The sequence below is a fragment of the Hippichthys cyanospilos genome, chromosome 11, assembly GCF_059441005.1.
Source record: "Hippichthys cyanospilos isolate Australia breed blue-spotted pipefish chromosome 11, RoL_Hcya_1.0, whole genome shotgun sequence".
Taxonomy (NCBI): Eukaryota; Metazoa; Chordata; class Actinopteri; order Syngnathiformes; family Syngnathidae; genus Hippichthys; species Hippichthys cyanospilos.
The window spans coordinates 15,354,925-15,378,220 of NC_142379.1; the positions used below are offsets into that span (position 1 = coordinate 15,354,925).

The following is a 23,296-nucleotide window of genomic DNA, read 5'->3' on the forward strand; positions in this document are numbered from 1 at the left end:
GACAGGTCTTAAAGCTGTTGACCCAAGTGTCACTGAAAGCAGATACATTTGTCTTAGTGGTGTTACCTATTTCTTCCAGTGTTGTAGTTGTAACAGACAGTGCACCAGCTCCTTTATTTTTCTCTCTCAGTCCCTATCTAGCTCTCGCTGCTAGTTTCACATCAGCTGAGAGACAAACAACTGTCTGTGATATACATCCGCCTGATTCATCCGCGCAAGGACTAGATTCTTTTGACGTTAACTTCCGGTCTTAGCTGCATTAGAACACCGTTGCTGAATTGGACTCCTCCATTTTCTAATCTTTAAATTTAAGATTTAAAAATTAGTTGTTACGGTGAATAAAATGATGTGATGTGATCAGGACGCACGTCACATACCCATATTTTGCCACATTCCTACACAGAATGGCAGAGACATTTATATTTGATGTATTTGTCAAGTGTAGCATTCAACATTGGAATTAAATTTCAAGTGACGTCTCATTTTTTAAGACTATGCAGAAATAATTCTGTCAGTTGTATGTATATTGTATCTACATCTATATCTTTTAGTCAAAGATTTAAAAAATGTCACGATCACCCGGAATTCTTTAATCAGTTACAAGTGACTGAAATGCTCAGTATTTGGGAATGGAGGCTATAAATAGAGCATTTAAACAAGAAGCGTGACTTATTAACAAGGTCAATGGTCATTAGACGCGCTTGCTTCCTGTTTACCTTTCTCAGTAAAAAGCTCTTGCGACCTCTGCAGGAAGCAATCGGCACTGCGCTTTCAGCAAGATTTCCCGGGCGGCCGGCAGAGGACGCAACGCGGTAAGGAAAAAGAGTGGTCCGTCAGCTGGCGGGAGGAGGCGGGGGATCAAGTAGGTAACGTGTGCAAAACAAGTGCTGTCATTTTGTTTCCCATTTCAGGCCTAAAGACTACAACACATTCCAGACACATCAGGAAAAAGTCATACATCACCTGAAACCAGCATAAGCAAGCAGCAGTACCGTCAGACAGAGGTAGGCCTAAGCAATCTTGTTTCTTTGTTTCTACAAGATACTCTTTTTTACTAGTTAAACAGATGGTACAAAACGTCAGACAGTCTAAATATCTATGATTCTGCAAGGCATGTACTTATTAGATAACTAACATTATGTAGTGTTACACGTAATGATCACGATTATGTCATTTTATAGTGTGTGTAGATTATGGCTAAACACAGTGTAAGTACATAAAGTCTCAAAATCTGCTAGCTAGCTTGCTATGTTGGAATGATATGCTCTGACATGACCACACAAAATTTGACTGGAAGGTATTGGTCTAATATTAGACTTTAAACACCGGATACTGCTTTCTCAGCTGCCTCACCGATGACAAAAAAAAACAAATCATTACATAATTAAGAATCTGACTGCAATACCACCAACACCACTTCCTGAATAGAAAAAAAGTGACTAGGCCTCATTCTGAGGCAGAATGGTGGCCTCATTTATGTGTTTGCTCGTATGGCATCGTGAAGTGCTGCTGATTTTTTCCCCCCTCATCTCCAGCCCGAGTTCGTCTTTGTGGGTCAGTGATGCAATGAAAATGACGCAGCAGTGGCTGTAGCTCACAAAAGGCTACTAACTATACATGGCAATGCCAAAATCATGGATCCCGTGCCAGCAGCTTGTCCCACAGACGGCCTTCTTGACAACAGTGAAGAAGATGGTAAACGCTTGATCCAGAGCAAAGACAAGGCAAGACTCTAGTGGTGTTCTCAAACGTCACAGGAATTTCCAAGGTTGCACATTCAAGAACCTCTGCACCTTTAGGTAAGCAACTCATAATGTGTGCTTGTTGTGGTGACATAGAAAGATCTCAGGGATTCGTGTTGAGTGTGAATGGTTTGTCAATGATGAGGTCCAACCTTCACTTGATTTTCAAATCTTCTGCTGCTTGCCAAAAAAAGTGGACTTTTAATATCAGAGAATGGTGGAACATGCATTATTTGTGTTGGAAATGCGTAATTTGAGAAACTAAACATTAAGATATTTTAATTATCATAATTTAAGACACTATAAAGTGAAATAAATGTTTTCTAAATTTGACAAAGCACTGAGAACACTATTATTAACAACCCTGCCATTTTTGAATATTGTAAAATAAAACCCAGTGCATAAAATGAGGGTTAAAAATCTTGGAAACTCAAGCTGCTCTCTGCTTTCAAAGTGTTCGATAAATGTGCTGAAACCATGCTGCTCGCAATTGTGAATAAAATACAGTGGGCCCCCGGTTTACGAACTCCCTCTTTTACGAACTTTTCATCTTACGAACGTGGACCGCGCCGTTTTTTTGTCCCCCTCTTACGCACAAACCTTTCGTCTTACGAACAATCCAACATGCCGGTCATAGCGTCCGCACTAATTTGTTTACTTTGCTGCATCAACAAAAATAACTATTCTTGCTTGTGACAGATAACACTGATATGCTATTGGTCTTATAAAGTCACAGTCACTGGCTCAGTCACGGTGTCAGTCACGGAGATGCCGATATGCTATTGGTCGATCAAGTTCACAGTCCCGGTCTCAAACACGGAGATGCGGATATGCTATTGGCCGGCGTCAAGTCAATCACAGAAATGCCGATGCTATTGGCCGAACGCCTTCATCTAGCTTGATGGCACAGCTGGTCGATGTGTTGTGAAGACTTTGCAAACTTTATCTGTTAGACATGGCTTCTAAAATTGCAAGTGGCGGTAAAGGAAGAAGTAAGAGAATGATGACAATAGAAACCAAGCAGGAGATAATAAAAAAATACGAAGGAGGCGCACGCATAGTTAACCTTGCTAGTGAGTATGGCCGTAACCGCTCGGCAATCTTCTTAGGGCAAGACTTTCCTTGCCAGGGGACAGACCTTGGTCAACAACAAAATAGAGAGGCTTCTTCTATTATGGATTAAAGAGAAGGAAATCGTCGGTGATATGTTCTCGTTTAAGAAAATAAATACATAAATTCTGCGGGTTGGTCTCTGCTCCCCTCTGCCTCCACCCAGCTCAAGTCACGTCGCACCAAAGGTAAATGTCATTTTTCCTTTGTATATTTATGCTATTTAATTTAACTGTACAGTAGATTATGTTTCTAATTTTTAATATTTGTATAAAGTCGTGATGTTTTTACCTAAGGTTTTTGCACGCGTTGCACGCATTCACTAATTAATATAGGTTTGGATTGCCCGTCATACGAGCAATTGGAGTTACGAGCATAGCCGCTGAACGGTATGAGTTCGTAACACGGGGGCCCACTGTATTAGTATTATGAGCTGGAATTACTACTGCTAGTTCATCGAGCATATTTCCTATGCCCATACAAAATATTTTATTGCAGAATATATACTACATTCCGAAATCCTCCAGTGGCTGGAATATATCCCACTGGGTCATCGCAGAGATTTTCAATGCCAATTTTCTATACATTTGGTCAGGAGAGAGAAAGTCTCCCCTTTCATGTGACAAGCTTTAAAAGAAAAAAAAAAAACAATATATTCTTTCCCATAAGCAAATTTGCAATTGTTTTGTTCAAATTCGTAAGCAAGAAGTGAACAGACGCAATGCACATTGATTGCCTCCAGTGGCTACACAAACACAATATTAAATCACTAGGCAGGAAATGAGTTTATCTACTGCACATTATTTCTGTTGGCTATAGTTTCAACGCGGCAAAAGTGAAACGCTTCAGCAGAAATCTGGTGTTTGACTTGTCCATTGTAGGTGAATATGTATTTTATGGCATTTCGTACTTGTAGGATTTTTTTTTCAATTATAATTAGTGTACTGTATTGAAAAAAATCAATGACATCATCAGCAACAAATCCATGTTGACTCAACTTTCTTTACATTTCTGTCGATCGAAAAATATCTAAAGTTCTGCAACTGGTGTTATAAGGCCAAATCGAACAAAGTGGAGACAGTTATTTATTTGACTACATTTACACACCTGAAGAATAAGCGTACATCCATTAATCTGGCCACTTGCCTGACATAAAGTTCCTTCAGGTGTAATTTGGTGCACTTTTGTTTGTTTTCCCTGATAAATTGTAAAAAAAAAAAAAAGTTTGCTAATGCTGTCTACAGTCCTGGTCCTTATTTTTACATTTTAGTGCATGTTTGTTTTAAGCTTGAATTAAGGCAAAATGGTTTGTGTGGTGCCATCTTCAGGTTAAACAATGGAATCGAAACAATTTGTCTGTCCGTCCTCTAATTGGATGAGCAGAGACTACTGATGTCACATAGTGATTCTCATGTAGTCAATCTGCGTCGTTCATGAGTTGGAGTTGGACTATCACTACTGTCTAACTGCTGCTGTCAATCACAGCCGGACCACACCCAACCATCTTACCCCTAACAAGCCCAAGGGTTCTCCGGGCACACCCCCTTTTGAGTGCTGTTTTTAAACATCAGTGAGCGTTGAAGCAAGAGGATTTAAGGATTCTCAAATGTTAAAATGGCCTGGCAAAGACAGATCAGTTTGACCAATTGAGCAAGTTGTGGTTAGTGGTTAAAGCCATACAGTGACAGCACATGTGAGACCTCAGGTAGATTAGGATTGCGAAGTAGCACTAGGTTATGCCAGTGTAAAGGCACCACTAGCAAGTAGAGCCATAGTAAAGTGAGTAGAAACCATTTGATGAAATAGCACAAACTAGTTCACTGGCTGTTCTTCTGATTAATGTAATATATGGCCTTTGTTAGCTGCATTTATGATATTACATCATTTCTGAACCGTATTATATACATCACAATAAATTTGGGTGATCAGTCCGATGATATTACATCATTTCTGAACCATATTATATACATCACAATTAATTTGGGCGATCAGTTTGACATTTAGTTTGACATTTAGTTTGACATTTAGTTTGATCAGTTTGACATTTAGTATGCTGGTTTCTCTTTATGAACAGTAAATAGTATAAGCTCTAAGTTGCTTGTAGCCATCTTGGAGACAGAATACAGTGTCACGTGACACCCCCTCCCACACCTAGTTGTGGAAATAAAAAGCCCTGTTTTCATTCTCAGAGGCTCAGAGTGCCATGGTGGGTTCAGCTTCAGCCCCTCCCCCTCTCATCTGCAGTGCTGACGCATCTGCTGCTTTTGCAGCAATCAACACCCTCTATGTCGGCATATATTGCACCACTATCAGAACTGTTTTACCCCAAGCATCCAGGTGCCATGCACATTGAAATTGCGAGTGAAAATATTGAGAGCCGTCTGTTCTTTGCTTGCAGTAGCAGAAATTAGGACTACTGTTGCCGCCATCTTCTATCCGGTTCTGCATTACCAACCACTGCCTCTGTATTAGCACGGGTGAAGAAGGGCTTGTGTGTAACATAACATACTGTTACACTGGGTGAGACTGTGCATGAAATAACGATGTGAATGATTTATGCTCAGCAATAGATTGCAGATAAATAGCTGCTTTGGTGCTGTGGAGAAATAATGGGACATTTATGTATACCATCGGACTCCTGCTACCAGTGATGCATTTGTATCGAGCGCAGAGCTTGCATGTTATAGTGACCGGCATCTCTCAGTTCTCGACAATCCTCTGCCAAGCTTGATAAAAGTTGCAGTTTCCTGCAAAAAACGTGTCAATTGGCCAGTTAGCACAAAGTCTATCGGTATAGCCACATGCTGTCAAAGGACAGAAGAGGGACACCTCAAGAAGAGAAAACAGGGCATATCCACTTTTGGACATCGCAAAGAGAGAAGCGAATGACAAGAAAGCTAGAGTCATCATCGGTGAAAGTGAATGAGCAAAGATGTTTGAAAGGACAGCTTTTATACATTCCAGATGTTTACTGACGATTAAAAATAGGACTTCAGTCTTATTCTCCCTAAGCAGTTTTTTCTTGTTAACAATGTTTGAGATATATAGAAAAGTGGCACTGCGTTACCCACTTCGATTTTTTTCCCAAATTAAGGTATGTTTTGCATGATTTATCTCAACTCACACTTGTTTTTGAACCAAGTGTTGGAGGTGTGTGCGGCATTTGCTTAGTTGCTGTTGTTGCCCGCTTTGTTTGCGAAGAGCATAATATGAAGACATTTCTCATTGTGAGGTCAAGTTTATTTCATAGAATGTGAATATGAAGCATTTATAAGCAGGTGTTCTGCAAAATTATGAGCTTTAAAAATAGATGTTAAAATTTCTGCTAAACCTATGGGATCAAAGATGTGTGTCCACCCTAATATGTCAAGGTGAAACTTGTAATAAGCAGACACATGCTGTTACACCCATGGCACATCACATGCTGTGATAGTGAATTCCGTTTGGTAGAATGTTTGTTACAGATAACATCAGAGATACATAGAAGCTTCAACTGAAGACAAAAGATGACATTGCTTACCAGGCATGAATGAGAGTGAATTTGTGAAAGAGTGAGTGTTTGGGGGTTCTCACAACACAAAATATTTGTGGATGTATTGACAACAATATATTGTAACATTGTTTTCAATCCAGCTTCATTCCAATACACTCGGTAAAAGTAAGTTGCCATAACAACAGAAGCCTGTAGGCGAAAATGGACAAGGTCGGTTGCATTTTCACCCATATGAATGTTTAAAAATTGTGGCCACATTGTATTTCTTGCACTATTTGAAATTTTGGAACAAGAACACAAGGATTGCATAAAGTGTTTAGCATCTTTTTTTTTTTTTTTAACATTTACTTTTGACCACGGTTCCCAATCAAGGGCTGAACTTTTGCTCCAATGGCACAGAAGCACTTGTATCCCCGTGTAGAAAAACCCTTTTATTTGGGACATGCGTCAGTGTTTCTCATACACAATGCTTAAAAATGTTCATACACCCTTGTATAATGTCACATAATATTTTAGTTCACAGTGTCCTGAAGTTGAAATAAAATGTAATATGATTATGTTGATCACGCCCCTGCTCCCCTCCCCAAAAGCATTGCAAGTGAGACATACTAAATAATTAAGAAGTGACCAGTGTCACCAACCTTGGGTGGCCACTTAGTAACAGCTTTAAGCCGTTCCGTTTTTCATACAGAATTCTGCTTAGCAGTCATTTACAGACATTTAAACAGTGAAACTGAATATGACGCACGACCACCATTAGTTTGTGTGTGCGTGTGTGTGCGTGCGTGTGTGTGTGTGTGTGTGTGTGTGTGTGTGTGTGTGCGCGCGCGTTGTTTATTTCTGGCGTTTATGGACTATTTAAATTCCAAATCCATCCAACAGAGCCATCTCAAACTACAGTCAGCCCCCTGCTTACGAGCATCCTGATTTGCGAACATTCCGCCTTACGAGCGTGGATCAGGGAGAATTTTGTCCTCCGCTTACGAGCAAACCTCTCGTCTTGCGAGCATTCCGTCAAACCAGCCATTGAGTATGTAGAAATGTTCTCGCCTAACTGCGTCAATATATTCAGCAGTTGCGTCATCTACAATCATTAATAGATACTTATGGCGGTAACGTGAACGCTATTGGTCTTACAATCTCACACTGACTGTCTCACTCACGGTGTCTAAATATATTACCATTTAAGTGTAGTGTTTGTACAGCTAAAGGGAAAAACAGCTAACATGAAATTAAATGTGCCGATTGCAGGACAAAGAATTGTCATTGGTTTAAATGTGTGTTTTTTTTTTAATTAATTGTCAATACATTCCAACCGTTTAAAAAAAAGTGCGAATAACTATCAGTCAGTCAAGGAGACGCCAATATGCTATTGGTCGATTAAGGTCACCCGGTCTCACTCACGGAGATGCTATTGGCCGGCGTCACACGTCAATCACAGAAATGCCGATATGCTATTGGCCAAACGCCTTTATCTAGCTTGATGGGACAGGATGGAAGGAAGTAGACAAAATGAGTGAAAAACGGAATGTTTTGAAGACTTTGCAAACTTTATCTGTTAGACATAGCTTCTAAAATTACTAGCAGCGGTAAAGGAAGAAATAAGAGGATGATGTTTTAGTATCTCCGTGATTTGCACCATGACTGAAAGAGTTACTGTAACACTGTAAGACCAATAGCCTATATGCGTTGCCGTATTAACTCAAGAGGTTAATCTCTGCACCCTATTACGGGTGATGATACAGCGCCATATAATGGTTGCTAGACAAGATTGCATGTCAGGTTAGTCGGCGATCTCCCGATACGCATTGGGACAGCGTCATTGTTGCAATTTTGTGAGTTGTAACCAAAGGTGAACTGACGCTCGAACAAGCCATAAGTGTGCTGCCTAGTAAATGCAACACACACACAACCACCTCTCCGCTTCCACCGTGCTCAATTCACGTCGGGAAAAACAGTTGACATGAAATTAAGTGTGCCGATTGCAGGACAAAAAATCGTCACAGATTTAAATGTGTTTTAATCAATAAGATGTCAATACATTCCAACCGTTTAAAAAAAAAGTGCAAATAATTATCAGTCAGTCAAGGAGACGCCAATATGCTATTGGTCGATTAAGGTCACCCGGTCTCACTCACGGAGATGCTATTGGCCGGTGTCACACGTCAATCACAGAAGTGCCGATATGCTATTGGCCGAACGCCTTTATCTAGCTTGATGGCACAGCTGGTTGGGATGGAAGGAAGTAGAGAAAACCCTGACTGAAAAAGTTACTTTGACACTGTAAGACCAATAGCATATCTGATTTACCGTATTGACTTAGAGCATTCATCTCTGCTCATCTCTGCTTATCTCAGCACAAGTCACGTCTTTCCAAAGGTAAAAGTCATTTATCCTTTGTATTTGTTATTTAATGCAACTGTACAGTAGATTATGTCACTTAATATTAATTTATGTATACAGCGTGATGATTTTACCTAAGGCTTCTGCGCGCGTTGCACGCACTCACGAATTAACATGGGTTTGGATTGCCCGCTATACGAGCAATTCGAGATACGAGCGTAGCCGCTGAACGGATTAAGTTCGTAACCCGGGGGCCCACTGTATATGTAAAAAAAAAAAAAAAAAAAAAAAGAAGAAATGGGACAAAAAGTACTTATTATTTCTAAAGGGGTGATTAAAGAGAGTCAACATTTTACAAAAGAATGTTGATCTGATGGCAGATCTCTGCTTATCTGTCCAGACATTACTGACATCTAGTGTTGTGATATGGGCTAAATTTTGTCAATGATAATGATATTTTCATAGTTAATTTCTTGCACTAATGTAAATTGTTGTTTTCTTTTTTTTAGATGGCTGTGATGCGCTTCAGTTAGAACCTGATGGATAGTTTGCACCCTCACACCGTGCTCAGCAAGCTCAATGAGCAGCGCTCACAAGGCCTTTTCTGTGATGTGACTATTGTAGTGGAGGATGTGAAGTTCCGTGCTCACAAGAACATCCTAGCAGCATGCAGTGGCTACTTCAAGAATGCTCTAACAAATGACACATGGAGTTCTAGCCGTGTGCTGGAACTGATGGACCTTAAGTCTGAGGTTTTTGCCTGCGTTCTCAATTTTATCTACTCCTCAAAGGTGGCATCTTCTTGTGTCGAGGACAAGAAGGAGCTAATAGCAGCAGGGAGAAGACTTGGTATTCCATTTTTAGAGAAGCTTGCAGGACAAGAGAAACAGGGCAAGAGTCAAAACCAATCGGACAGTGTTAAATCCACAGACTGGAGCAAAACTAGTGTGCTTAAAAAAACCAAGGAAGAGGCTACCAGACCTCAGGAGATTGATGGCACTAGAGGACCACGGATCACCAATGCGTTCTCCATCACTCAGGTGTGTCCTGGGAACAATCCATTCACCCCACGGGAAGAGGGTAGGCAGTCACCAGACGAGGGGCAGCTCCCAGCAAGTTGCCCCAAATCCTCCTGCCTCGACGGGATCAACGAAAACACCCACACCTTCTTAGACCACTCCTATGCTGTGAATAAAGCTCCTGACGAAAAATGTCAGATGAGTCAATGGGACAGCAAGAAGGTGTCTAAGTCAACAGCATTACAGCCAAACCAAACTACTTTCCGGGATTCAGGCCCACTCAAAAAGCGCCACAGGCGTGGATTCGCTTTGTTTCGAAATTCATTTCCAATACATATTAAACCACTCACAGAAAAAAATAATACATTGAACCCAGTATTAGTTGAGGAAGCGACTTCTGCACATCCACAGAATGAACAAGACAACCCCAGCGATGCAGTTATTCCTTTTTCCAACAGCCGTGTCAAGATGGCATCAAGTCCTACCACTCTTCTCCCTCAAGCAGAGAACAGTGTCTCAATATATGGATGTAAACACTGTCCAGAGATATTTAGAAGTGAAGCTCTTCTTGCAATTCACTCCAAGGTACATAAAAAGCGTTCTGGCAATCACTTCCTTTGCAAGTTTTGTGACAAAAAATTCATACATCTGAAACGGCTGCACAACCATGAGCAAAATTGTCCGAAGGCTGTGAGGGGAAAGCCTGAACAAGATTCCAGTGACATGGATATCAAAGAGGAGGAATTTCATTCAGACAGTATTATGAGCGAGGAGTCCAACAATACACAGTTTTCTCTTGGTGACCACCCTGTGACTGGCTCTCTTCTTGTAGATCAATTAGAGCCCCCTAAAGACGAAATCAAAAAAAGGTCAGGTGGCAGTCAGAGAAGATACAACTGCAGTGTATGTAAACGGGTGTATATAACACTTTCCAGTCTGAAGCGGCATGAAAATGTACATTCCTGGCAGAGGGCCTATCCCTGCCATTACTGTAATAAAGTGTTTGCTTTGGCAGAGTACCGAACCAAGCATGAAATCTGGCATACAGGTGAACGCCGCTATCAGTGTATTTTCTGCTTGGAGACATTCATGACATATTATATCTTAAAAAACCACCAAAAGTCTTTTCACGGAATTGATCCCTCTCTAGCTATTAGGAGAAAATCTGCCAATGGTGGTCTGAAAGCTAGCGTTTATCCTATTAAGCTATACAGGCTTCTGCCTATGAAATTCAGGAAAAGACGGTATAAGACATATAGTCAGACATATTCAGAGGGTGATGACACAGACTATCAAGGGCCACTTGAAAGCAATTCTCTCTGCCCTCAATTTGAGGGAAATAGTTTGAGCGGCTGCCCTGACGGTGGTTCATTGCCTTTAACCTTTATGGCAACAACAAAGATGGTGGCGCCTGTCATGCCCCGCATCAGCTTTGACAAGCCCAGTAAAACAGGTATTGATCAAAGTTTGCACTACAATAATCACCAGATAGCAACAGGAAAAGATGCTGAGCATAGTTTACCTTTTATTAACTTTGACTGTACACTTCCTAACTCTGGCCCAGCAAATTATTCTGTGGATGATAAACAAACCCCACTTGATGTAATAAACTCACATCACATCAGCCAAAATGTGACATTCCTAGACTCGCTGAACACTGTTGAAAAGCTCAGCGAGTTATCGGCTTCAGCCAAAAGAGTGGAGAAAATGACTAAGGAAATGCTTCAGTCGAATACTGAGAAAATGAGTCTTGAAAAAACAGCAGGGTCAAAGACAGAAACCTACATTGCCAAACCTGTGTGCCCGGGTCCATCTGCAGATGGTGATGCAATGCCATTATGTCAGATAACTGTAAAAATAGGTGATGAAGCCATAATTCGCCGCAGAATCAAAGGGTCCAAGCTTTTCCCAAGGAGGAAAAGGAGAGAAATGAGGAAACTAGGGGAGGTGGAGAGCCAAAGTCAACTCCATCCAGATGACAAGTTGGAGAGCCCCAGGCTCCGCTTCAAGCCAGACATGTCAGGTTTAATATCTGAGTCTCATGAGGATCCCAATGATTGTGACATGGCTGATGAGCTATGGCGTCCTTACTATTCTTACAAATCGAAAAAGAAGAGAAAGAAGCTGAGATTCAAGCACAGGAAAGTTTTGTTTCATGATTATAATGAAACAGTTCGAACTGACACGGGTGCCAGCGAGGAGCGATTGGACAGCCTGCAATCGGGAGACACTGTCTCGGGTGGCCTAGATGTGAAACGTAGTCTTCACAGGAATTGTAGCCCAAGGACAACCTACAATTGTGACATTTGCGACAGCTCTTTTATCACCGAGACAGGTTTAAGAGCTCACATTATTGGTTCGCACCCGTATTTCTGTCGCACCTGTGGTAAACAGGGTCCCCCAGGGGAGACGCCTAGTGGCAACGATTACATTTGCAATAGTTGTATGGAAAATGGCTCTTGCTTTGATAATTCAACCTGGAGCACCAACCCAGAGAAGAAGTTCCGCTGTTCCTTCTGTCCCCAGCGGTTTCTCTATCTTGCCACCAAGAGAAGCCATGAGAAAAAGCACCAGGAGACAACTAGCGAGAGTTACAACATCCAACGATGTTCGGAATACTTTGATGACTTGAGTGTGGAAAACAAAAAAGCCACCATCAAAACAGAGGAGGATGACAATCAAGAAATCTCTGACTTGCAATGTGAGCAAGAACATTCCCCTCTTAAGAAGCCAAAAACTGAAGATGACACAGAGACTTTGGCTCCGCATCACGACATTACATACACGCACATTAAAAGTTCCTTATCGCCCCAGACTGAGGCACTGTTGACTTCGCCCTCAAAGAAACATAAAATGAAGCATAAAATTAACAAAATAATCAATGTGCCGCATTCTTTCGACATAGCTTTAAAAGCGCAAACTGAAAAGAAAGATGCTAGTAGGCACAAGGACAGTTTGGACAGCGTTAATGATCAGGAGAAGTCCTGCAAACTGGCAACGAAGAATGCCTTGGACTTAAAAGACAACCACATTTCTGCACACAAGCCGGAGAAAAAGACATGTAAAGACGCAACATTTTTCTAAAGCCCTTTAAACCACGGAAACAGACAGAAGGTGAGAGAATGAATTCAGTTTTAGTCGCTGCTGTGAGTAATAAATGAACTTAAGTCGTAACTTGTAATGTCTTTGCAGCAGAGTTTAACAAAATGTTTCTCAAGAATACATTGAATGATGTAATGGTCTAACATCTGCTGGGATTTAATCCTACAGTCAACAGAAGTGACTTTATTATGTAAGTTATATAATTTGTGAAGACCTTCTGTCACAGACTTCATTGTTAAAGGGATAGTGTGTAAGATTTTGACCGTTTTTCATTATGGACACCAGGAGGTGCTGCAGGTGCAGCATTTGCCATTGTCTGTAGTTATGACAAAAATGGCCGCCTCAGGAGAAGTGACACCCACCATGTAATATCATTTCATGATAACTAGACCTATGATTATATTTAAAACATGTTGGTCATTAAGAACACATTCATTTGTATGTTTTTTTTTTATTTACAATCATTTAATTTATTCCTTTTTAATGAAAAACAGTCTCAATCTTACACACTGTCACTTTAATGCATCACTTGCAAAGCAGGTAATGTGAAATGGCTGCAAGCCCCCCCAAATAAAAAAAAAAAAGTTGGTCGAAATTTTGTTTTCGACTGGTTTGCTTTTTCTGAAAATGAATTGGATACATATGGTGCGGGGGCGGGGTTCCTGGAGTCTCAAGCCACAATAATGTAACGTAGTGGATTGCACTTCCTGCTCTCATACTTTTGTTACAATTATTTAATTACGGATGGATGAAATATGTAATTCCTTTTGTTTTGAACACATGGCACCATTAAGTTTTTACATTGTTGTGTTTGACATATTCAGTATATAAACCATATTAAATTTAAATAAAACATTCATGTTTTAAACTGTTTCATCCTGTTTGTTCATCCTTGTTTGTTTGCTGGATTACAGAACATTCTTTTAGTAACCACTGGCCGATGTCATATATTCACTGAAAAAGAGGATTTTTTTTCTTTTTTTTTACAAAAGCAAATAACTTCCGAAATGTAAAGGTGGATGCCAAGTCCTTCTCATCTTTCGGAAAGCAACATCTGAAAGGTTAATTTGCCTATTCCCAAATCAAAATCTCCAGATGTGATGACTTCAATTCCAGATTTGCATCTGAGCTTGTTTAGCAACACGTAAATTACTGCTACTTGAACTGTACTTGTTGATTTAATATAAAATAATGCCAATTTTGACATGAGATTTGGGTGGTCCTACTGAATTTGTTGGAAGAACTGTAAAAAGTAGGCAACAGTTCTTTTTGGTGTCCAATTTACTGCTGATACAATTCCACTTTAGCAATTAATATTTTGTATTAGTATGATTTTCTATTAGTATTAATATTTGTTAGTATTTTGCATGTCACAAAAATAAAGCTGGCCATTAACTTACAAGTTGTTTTGGCTCTTATTAACTTATTGTGCGCATAAAGTAGCAGTGTAATTCTTAAAATCTCCCTATAGGTTTGTTGCACTGTCATCTGGCCAATTTCTTTGTAAGTAGACCAAATTACAACGATAAACAGTAGTTTATTCATTAGTTAGAGTTCTTTTGATGTTCATGTAGAATTATCAATGTAATTGGATTCTGGTTACACCAATGTCCGTTAATGACCAATCACAGCTCATCTGTTGTCTGAGGGCATGTGACATTCATAACCCTGAGCAGTGCTTAGTTGTTACCTGAGCAATTATGTCATTTTCAGTAGACAGCAAGTGGCAAAATGGCCGTCCCCTGGATAGATAAAAAAAAAAGACGTGGATTTCAATGCCTAATTCATATTCCACAAATGCAATATTTATCAGGATACAATTTTTTAGACTATTGATTTTGCATATCACAGATTGTAACGAATAGTAACGAATATTTTGGACTTGAATTTCCCTTTGAAATACAGAAGTGGCACTATTAGTAATTTGGAAGTCACCATATGCGCCTTTTCAGAAAAGAATGCAGCAACTGTATTTGATTAAGTCAAAAACGTTGTATCTTGAACATTTTAATATTACGTTTAGTCTGCTAGTACAATCTATAACTCATCCACCAGATGCCTCATTTTTCTTTCTCTTTACAATATGTATTCAAGAGTGAAGTGATTGCATTGAAATTATGATTGTTGCCATGTTACAGGCAACAGAAAATGCTCTGTAAATCTAATTCCCTACGCAGTAATATTAAAGTCAGAGATGCTGCAACTTTTGGCTGGTCCCATTCTGAGTAGCAGCCAATCTTAAAAACCAAAAAAAAAAAAAAAAAAAAGACGTGATGATTTTAAAAGAAAGCATTTAGGACGGTGCTAGCTGCGCTTATAAAGGAAGTTCTCCTTCAAAAAGCAGTAGCTAGCGCGCATGCTGTGTTTTCGGGAGCCTGACGTAACGCGGCAGTGGGGCTGGTTCTCTCGCACTCTGCCTGCCTGCATTCATAAACGGATATGATAAAGCCGCGCTGAAATACACCGGAGCAGGGACAACGGCCAGCTCTTACCATGGCGGAAGAGGACGACGTGAGAATTCGGATTCTACAAAGCCTGCGTGGTAAAATATGTAAGTTTGGCCTCGAAGTTGATTTATTTTCTTTCGAAACGAGTGAGGGAACGCGGGGGACGAGCTAGCAGTAGCGAAAGGCAAAGCCTGAGGGGCGCGGCGTGCGATCTCCAGTCGGGGGCAGAAACGAGCCTGCTCATCGGCTGCTTCTGCCGGCTGCTGGATCGCGTCAAGTTAGCAGTGGCGTACTAGCTGCGGCTACTAGCTGCGGATCATTTCATTCATGAGACGCCTTCCCACTGAGCTGTAGGGAGGCACGGCAGCCGTTCAAATAGCGCATTAGGAAGCGGAACTCCCGTGTGCTTTTATTTGGCCTGTGGTCTTGAATTCAGGTGCTCCGGTGGATAAATAACATTTCGAGGCAAATCTGGCAGGCTAGCAACCTTTTAAGTTACCAGGTCAGGTGCTAGCGTTAGCACTCACTGTTTACAATTAGAGCAATCACGTTGAAAACAAATAACCATGACAGGCTGCGAGTCAGGGTCCTCAACCGACCCCCACCACCACCCACCCACTCACTTTTTTTTAAACTTTTTTCACCTACAATCGTACTAGATTTGGTATTAAAACAGAGTTATCCGACATCCTTGGGACTTTATTTGGCTGTATTCCCCACTTGTTAATATCCCTCAAAGGCTTTCAAGTAATTGCTCTATGTCGAGATTGGGAAGACTGATGAAAACAACGTCAATGTACGATGGCTGAGAAATACTGTATAAGCAAATGAAAAAAAAAACATCAAAAACTACAAGGTGGTGGGAGTGGCATACGATTTAAAACATAATTGCATTGAGTGTATAAACTATCAAACGTTTAATAGCGTAATCACATTTTGTTAAAAATAAAGTAAAGAAAGCCTTTCAAAGAAACCTTTGACAATAGTAGAAGGATCGAATGAAATCAAAGAGGAATAAGTTTACTTTTGTTTATTCAGACCGCTACATGATCCATCATTCAGATCTGTGGGTCTCAAACAGTGGGGCATACCAATGGGGCAAGATTCAAGATTCAAGAGTTTTATTGTCATTTGTGTAGTATTATTATACCATACAATGAAATTCATATTCTGTTCACTTCCTGAGCAGCAGACTACATTCCATGAGAAAATAAATAATGAAGGTGTATGTGATATTTTAACAGGTATTCAACATTTAATACAATCTAGTTTAATGCGTTTTTATAGTCATGGCAGGAACACTGTTTCCTTTCAAATTGAGAGCAAATTAATTGGCACTGGAATCAACTTAATTACTACAATTTATTCATGATTCCTTTACAAAATATTATATCCACGCCTCTATTTTGTTACAGTTTATACGGATGTGTGCTGTCTTTTTTTGCCATTTTCTGGGCCAGAATTAAAACAAAAATCAAATTAAAACTACAAAAAGATTTTTTTTAAATCATTGATTTTCAGCAAAAGAAAAGTTTTGTAAAGAAAAAGTATGTATGAATATATATATAAAAAAATATATAATATATTAAATGTATTATATATAATATATTAAAAATATATATATATTAAAAAAGAAATCTCGTCTCATAGTTACTGCGTAGGAAATGTGTCTCTCATGCCTGGTCCCTGCCAGAAAGGAAAAGGAAGGAGTACTGCTGGCCTAAGTAAGATGAACGAGTCAGACTGTCTCTTAATGCAGTTGGACAAATCTTAACCTGAGTGACACAACCCAGATGTGTATTTTCATTCATGGTGTTTACGAAACGTAATATCACGAAACATTGTGTACCTGCATGCATACATATGCATTTCTTTCTTTTCTTTTTTTTCAAAAGGTAAATAGTTCCTGCCTGCAAGTATTGGTGTATTGTCTGACAGTATTGATTGATTCATCTTTTGCATTCAGACATCTTAAAGCTTATTTTATGAAAAAATGCAATACCTTTTATGCTGCTCTTTGTGAAGTGAGTTGAGTTCGCTGCCACCATACAGCACCCACATCTCAATTTCTTTTTTTTTTTCCTTTTTTTTTTGCACCTAAGACAAGGATAAAATAAATGGCTCGTATCTCGAAAATGTTAATCAGGTGATTTATATCTCAAAGCATTGCTGTAACATAAAGCAAAGTTCTGTTGGCCCATCTAGGGCCTCATTTTAAGTGTTCCATTAAAAAAACATGGCCTTGTTCTTTTTTGGTTTTGCCATTTTAACTGAACAATTGCTTTCAGTCTGAAGCCTTACTGTTAAGTTTGCCATGTGTGAATTTATTAGTTTATAAAATATGTTCTAAACTGAAAATCTGAAATTAAACCTTTTATAAATGTACATTTGACATTTTGTTTTGTGGAAAAAAAAATCCACTCAATACAACTTAGTTCCCAATTTTGGTAATTGAGATGTGGATAAAAAATGTCTTCTCCACCTCTTAATATGTATTTTAAGATGTACAGTGGACCCCCGTGTTACAGCGTCCCTGACTTATGTTTTTTCATGTTGCGATGTGGAATACTGAGTTTTGCGACGGCTTTGCGACAAAAACAACTGTCATGACCCTAGGGCGTTGGCTGTATGTGTGTTGTTTTGTCTCCATCTGCAGGCATTTTTAGGTAATTGCGCTTATTTTCTGTTGCCCATCATACTGGATCCATGCAACGCGTCACTACAATGCTGGTCTGCTATTGGTCAGCGTCTCACGGAGATGCTGGGCGGCTATTGGTCGGCCTCACCCGTTTCTAAATGGCGGAATAGTAAAGCTTTGTTCTATTGTAAGTGGTTACAAAACCGTATTTATAGTGCATTTTACTGCTTAATTCAAACTTGAATGGGTTAGCCATGGGTCCCAAGATTGCTAGTCATGTTAAAGAGAAAAGTAAGAAGATGATTTATATGAAAACGAAGCTGGAGATAATCAAGAAATACGAAGCTAGCCTAGCCTAGGCTACCCTTACTAGGGAATATGGGCATAACAAGCGCCACTCAAAGGTAAATAAATCCTTTCTATATTTTTTTATTTATGTTTTCTGATTGTACGTATTGAAGGAATGTAATTTCACATAGGTTGATTGGCAATTATAAAACAAAGGCATGTGACTGCATTAGGTGTTGACCTCCCGGACTGGCTCTTCAGAAAGTTGCTGCTCTGAATTTTACTTGCCAATCAACCTATGTGAAACTACATTCCTTCAGTATGTACATTATATATACACGTAGCACTTACTATACGTACTATTTTTCTACCAATTTTCATATGTATGTACAATTTTGATGTTTTTACCTGGGGTTCCTTACGCATTAGCTATTTAACATAAGTTTGGATTGCCCGCCATACGGTAAATTCACCTTACGAGCCCAACCGCAGAACGGATTAATCTCATAACACGGGGGCCAACTGTATTTGAAAACCACTACAGGATTTTCACGGTTTGAATTGATTCAAGGTCTTATTCTGATGTCAGTTCTATCACAGCCGTGTGAGGATTGGTGGTCTTTTTTAATTAATTAAAAAACACACAAAGGCTTGAAGCCCAAAAAGCACAGGATCAAAACAAGAAAGCAAGTGTCAGTTTCACTACTATGAATTAATCAACAAAGCAGAACAAAATAGAGGAACAATAATGTCATGTAACTCACGTTGCTTCTTATGAAACAGCAATCGTTCACATTCACCCATTGTTTACTTTGCTTTTTCATACACAATTCTTTAGCGGTTAATCATCTGTAATAGTATAATTCAGATCAGCCCTTACACTTCTTGGGACATATTTTGAAACCAAATCCTGTGCAAAATAATAAATGACTTGCGGATAATTTTAGGTGCTGGTTATTACATGGGGATGTCTTAATGAGTTCTGATGTCTATAAAATGCATAATAATCCATTTTACAAGAGTTTTATTGTCCTATGCATAGTAATACTACAGAATGAAATTCTTATTCCATTCACTTCTCCGAGCAGAGTACATTCCATAATAGAGCAAATAATAAAGTAAACAATAAAACAAAAACAAACAAAAAACAGTAATAGAGCAATAAAGGCAGTAATAACTTACTTACTTCTGAGCATATTATGGAGTAGATGGAGAGGGAGAAACTGTATACATATGACGACGATAGTGCAAAATATGTCACGCAAAATCTGTATTTAGCAGATTTCCTCCACTGTGCAGGATTTGTAAGGTGCATGCACGTGTGCATGCGGTAAAGTGACTGGTGATGAGGCAGATTAGTGCATGAGGGATTTTTTCAGAATCCAGATGGGCTATAGGTAGAAGCTGTTTGCCAGCTTGGCAGTCCTGGACCTCAGGCCCCTGTAGGGTCTGCCTGGCATTTCAAACAGGTTGTGTTGTGGGTGAGTATTGTCCCTGATGAGGTTGTGTGTCGTCCACAAAACCTTGGTGTGGTAAATGAGGGGAAGGCTGCTCCACAGATTCGCTGTGAGGTCTTGATCACACTCTGGAGAGCCTTCCTCTCTTGTGCTGTATTGTTGCGGTACCAGACTGATGGAGGTGGAGAGAACACTTTGGATTGAACATCTGTAGAAGTTGTTGAGAATCTTTGCTCTATCCCTAAACTTGGAAATGTAACCAGATAAGCTTTTCAACTGGCTGATCTAACTGGCAAATTTTCCTAATTAGGTCCTCACCTGTGCTTAAGGTGAGTGCAGAAAGACCAATTTAAACATCCACTTTAAGTCCCTCTAATCTCTCTAGATCAAATCTGACCAATTGAGAAGGTGTCGACAGCATTGGGCGTTTTACCACTTCCCTGTCTTTTTTTTTTTCATTTTGTTATTCATTTGTGACTGTATTGCAAAAAAATCAATGTATATTTGCATGCATTATGTATGCATGCTCTGTGCATAAAGTGTGTGTGTTGCAATGTTTCCAACGCAAGTGGTTTTGCTGAGGAAGTCTGTGTTTCATGTTTTTAACCACACAAAATTCAACATCATCATCGAACAACAGCTAGACTCACTCGATATTTATACCGGGATCATGTTAGTTCATTTAGGCTCTTCCTTAAACTCATTCCTTCCAGCTCTACTCCAGGACAAGCACTCCCAGCTCAACATGCACGACTCCCCTTGCAGGTGGATGTCAGACTTCCTGACTGATAGAATACAACATGTGCAGCTGTGTGAAACTGTTTTTTATTCCTCGCTCCAAATTTCAATGTATACTTGCTCTACAATGACAATAAAGGCATTCTGTTCTATTGTCTTCTTTTCTATTAAAGATGTGACTAATTATTTCTGAACACGTTATTTTATTAGTTCAGTAAATTCAATTTTTACTCTTATCATACATACCCATATTTAGTACATGCCCATGTTTAGTACTCAACCTTGACACATTTTTTTTTAATTACAAAAACAAATGCAAAATAAAAATCCAATGGTTTTGATGGTAATTATGTTTCTCTTTTACGTGATGCAGGTGAAGCTAAAAACCTTGGTCCAGTCTCCGGCCCAAACCGACAAAGAGATCTTTGTACCTTTTGCACCATCAGCCTGGATCAGGAGGAGGTGTTCCGAACCAAGGTGTTTGACAAAAGTGTCAGGTAAGCAGGTTCAATTCTGTATGCTGGGAGTTCAGATGTTAACCTGAGCCACAGTCTTACATTAAGACTATGATTTACTCTTGTTTTTTACCCTTAATTTGTCATCTAAAATGTGAAAGTTCGGCTAAAGAAGATCCCTGAGGAATGGAAGAAAAGCATGCTGGTGCCCATTTTTAAAACAAGGGAGATGTGCAGAGGTTTGGTAACTACAGAGGAATAAAGTTGACGAGTCATACAGTTGAATTATGGGAAAGAGTAGTTGAAGATAGACTAAGGGCAGAAGTGAAAATTTCTGAGCAACACTATGGTGTCATGACAAAGAGCACTACAGATGCAGTATGTGCTTTGAGGATGTTGATAGAAAAGTACAGAGAAATTCAGAGGCTGCTGCATTATGACTTTGTAGATCTGGAGAAAGCCTCTGACCAAGTGTCCAGGGGTGAACTGTGGTATCGTATGAGGACATCTGGAGTGGGAAAGATGTTAGAACAGTGCAGGACATGTACAAGAACAGTAAGATATTTGGTGAGATGTGCTGTAGGAGAGACAAAAGAGTTGTGAGAGGTGAAGGGGGTACTGCATCTAGGATGAGCTCTGAGCACCTTCTTATTTGCAATGGTGATGAACAGGCGAGGTTATACAAAAATCTCCATGAGCTATGATGTTTGTAGATGACATTTTGATCTGTAGTATGAGTAGACATCAGGTTGTTTCAAAGCTAGAGTGTTAGAGGGTGGCCCTGGAATAGAGAGGAATGAAGGTTGGCTGTCGCAAGATGAAGTATATGTGTGTGAATGAGCGGGACCCAAGTGGAAGAGTGAAGATATAGTGAGATAAGGTAAAGGTGGAAGATTTCAAGTATTTGCGGTCAACAGTCCAGAGCAATTGCGTGTGGAAAAGAGTTGAAGAAGCATATGTCGGCAGGCTGGAACAGGTGGAGAAAAGTGTCATTCATGATGTGTGATAGAAGAGTTTCAGCTAAAATGAAAGCAAATGTGTCCAAGATTGTTGGTAGACCAGTGATGCTGTTTTGCCTGGAGATAGTGCCTCCAAGGAAAAGACAGGAGGCAGAGCTGGAGGTAGCAAAGATGAGACGCTGGTTTACTTTGGGAGTGACAATGATTGATTGAGTCAAAAATGAATACATCAAAGGTACAGCATGTTAGAGATTTTTGAGATAAAGTTTGAGGCCAGACTGAGGTGCCTCAAACATGTCCAAAGTGGAGATAGTGAATACAGTGTTCCCTCGCTACTTTGCGCTTCCTCTTTTGCGCCCTCAATGCTTTGCTTCTTTTTTTTCCCCCCAATTAAAAAAAAAAAGGCTATATTGCAGAGAGACACACTATAAAAGTTATCTGCATGCCAAACAGACCACTTAACTATAAATGCAAAGGTCACATGCACTCCTTGGACGTCAACCTACTGCAGTACACATAAAGTATTTACTTAAATACTAAAACTTATACTATAACTGTACTGTTATCCCTTCTCATTTCCATCCCTTGATTGTAGTCTGGGAACACGAAGAACCGGAGTTGCCCTCAGAGTAACGGCCCTCATACGTCGAACTAGAGTGGAGCCAACTACAGCCAAGGGTTGAAAACAGGAAGAGATAACTGTACAGTTACTATATAAGGTTTAATAATTTAAGATTTAAGTAAATATGTGTCTTGGTGTACCTGTGGATTGTGATGGTGAAACACCCAATACCGTGACATTTTTCAAGAAAAAAAAAGTCTTTCACGTTCTATAGAACATATAAAAGTCTCAGAGATGTACATTTGTTGTTTAGTGGCAGTAAGAATTCCAGGAGTCCATACCCTCAGAATTTCATGGACATGCATCATCATTCATAGCTCTTAAAATTTTTTGTTTTAGTGTTGCGCCATCACTATCAACAATTATACCAAGATTCATCAAAATTAAAATCAGCTTGATTAAAGAAATTCAAAAATTTTCAGTGATTTTTCATGAAATAAATGACCTTATGTTTTTATTTATATATATATATATATATATATATATATATACACACTGCTACAAAACTTACAATGATTGAGAATCAATCAAAACTTACAATGATTGAGAATCCCAAAAATACCAGGGAATCAAAAATCTGGTCTCGTCTATATTTCTAATAGGGAAGTACTGAGGAAGGTGAATGCTATTTTGAATAGTCTTAATCATCCACTTCAAAATGTTTGAGCTTTTGCCCTCAGGCTGTTTGTTTCGGGTTACTCGGAGGAGGACAAAAAGGCTTCCAGGTTTCGTTTATCACAAGCTAAGTCTATCTACAGTACTTAATGGCAACTAGCTTCTAGGTTGCTCTTGATCGTATTTACCATTGCTTATTGAAAATAATAGTCTATTTAAGGTATAAGATCTGTACATTTACATGTCAACAATTTCCTTTTATTTTGTG

General features: G+C 39.5%; 3 protein-coding genes across 5 annotated transcripts in view; 2 read left to right on the plus strand and 1 right to left on the minus strand.

Moving 5' to 3' along the window:
- The window catches only part of trip12 (thyroid hormone receptor interactor 12), a 38,844-nt gene extending 38,642 nt beyond the window's left edge, over nt 1–202 (minus strand). For both annotated transcript variants that reach the window (XM_088427407.1, XM_088427406.1), the window contains exon 1: nt 67–202. The gene's annotated coding sequence lies outside the window, so the exon portion shown is untranslated. The remainder of the gene's footprint in view (nt 1–66) is intronic.
- A 682-nt stretch (nt 203–884) lies between these two features.
- On the plus strand, nt 885–13,685 carry zbtb38 (zinc finger and BTB domain containing 38). 2 transcript variants are annotated; one of them, XM_088428134.1, is made up of 3 exons: nt 885–1,004; nt 1,536–1,799; nt 9,198–13,685. In XM_088428134.1, the coding sequence occupies exon 3, from the start codon at nt 9,228–9,230 to the stop codon at nt 12,789–12,791; it is 3,564 nt and encodes a 1,187-aa protein (XP_088284260.1). In that variant the 5' UTR covers nt 885–1,004; nt 1,536–1,799; nt 9,198–9,227; the 3' UTR covers nt 12,792–13,685. The 2 variants fall into 2 exon arrangements, with proteins under 2 accessions (XP_088284260.1, XP_088284261.1); XM_088428135.1 differs by lacking the exons at nt 885–1,004; nt 1,536–1,799 and adding an exon at nt 4,939–5,372.
- A 1,509-nt stretch (nt 13,686–15,194) lies between these two features.
- rasa2 (RAS p21 protein activator 2) overlaps nt 15,195–23,296 on the plus strand; it is a 30,725-nt gene continuing 22,623 nt past the window's right edge. Inside the window, exons 1-2 of the mRNA XM_088428055.1 lie at nt 15,195–15,360; nt 20,751–20,874. Coding sequence (XP_088284181.1) covers nt 15,303–15,360; nt 20,751–20,874 — 182 coding nt within the window. The 5' untranslated portion in view covers nt 15,195–15,302. The remainder of the gene's footprint in view (nt 15,361–20,750; nt 20,875–23,296) is intronic.

What these genes read in the sequence shown, in the direction of transcription:
- zbtb38 (XM_088428134.1), top strand. Translation starts at nt 9,228, where the DNA reads ATGGATAGTTTGCACCCTCACACCGTGCTCAGCAAGCTCAATGAGCAG.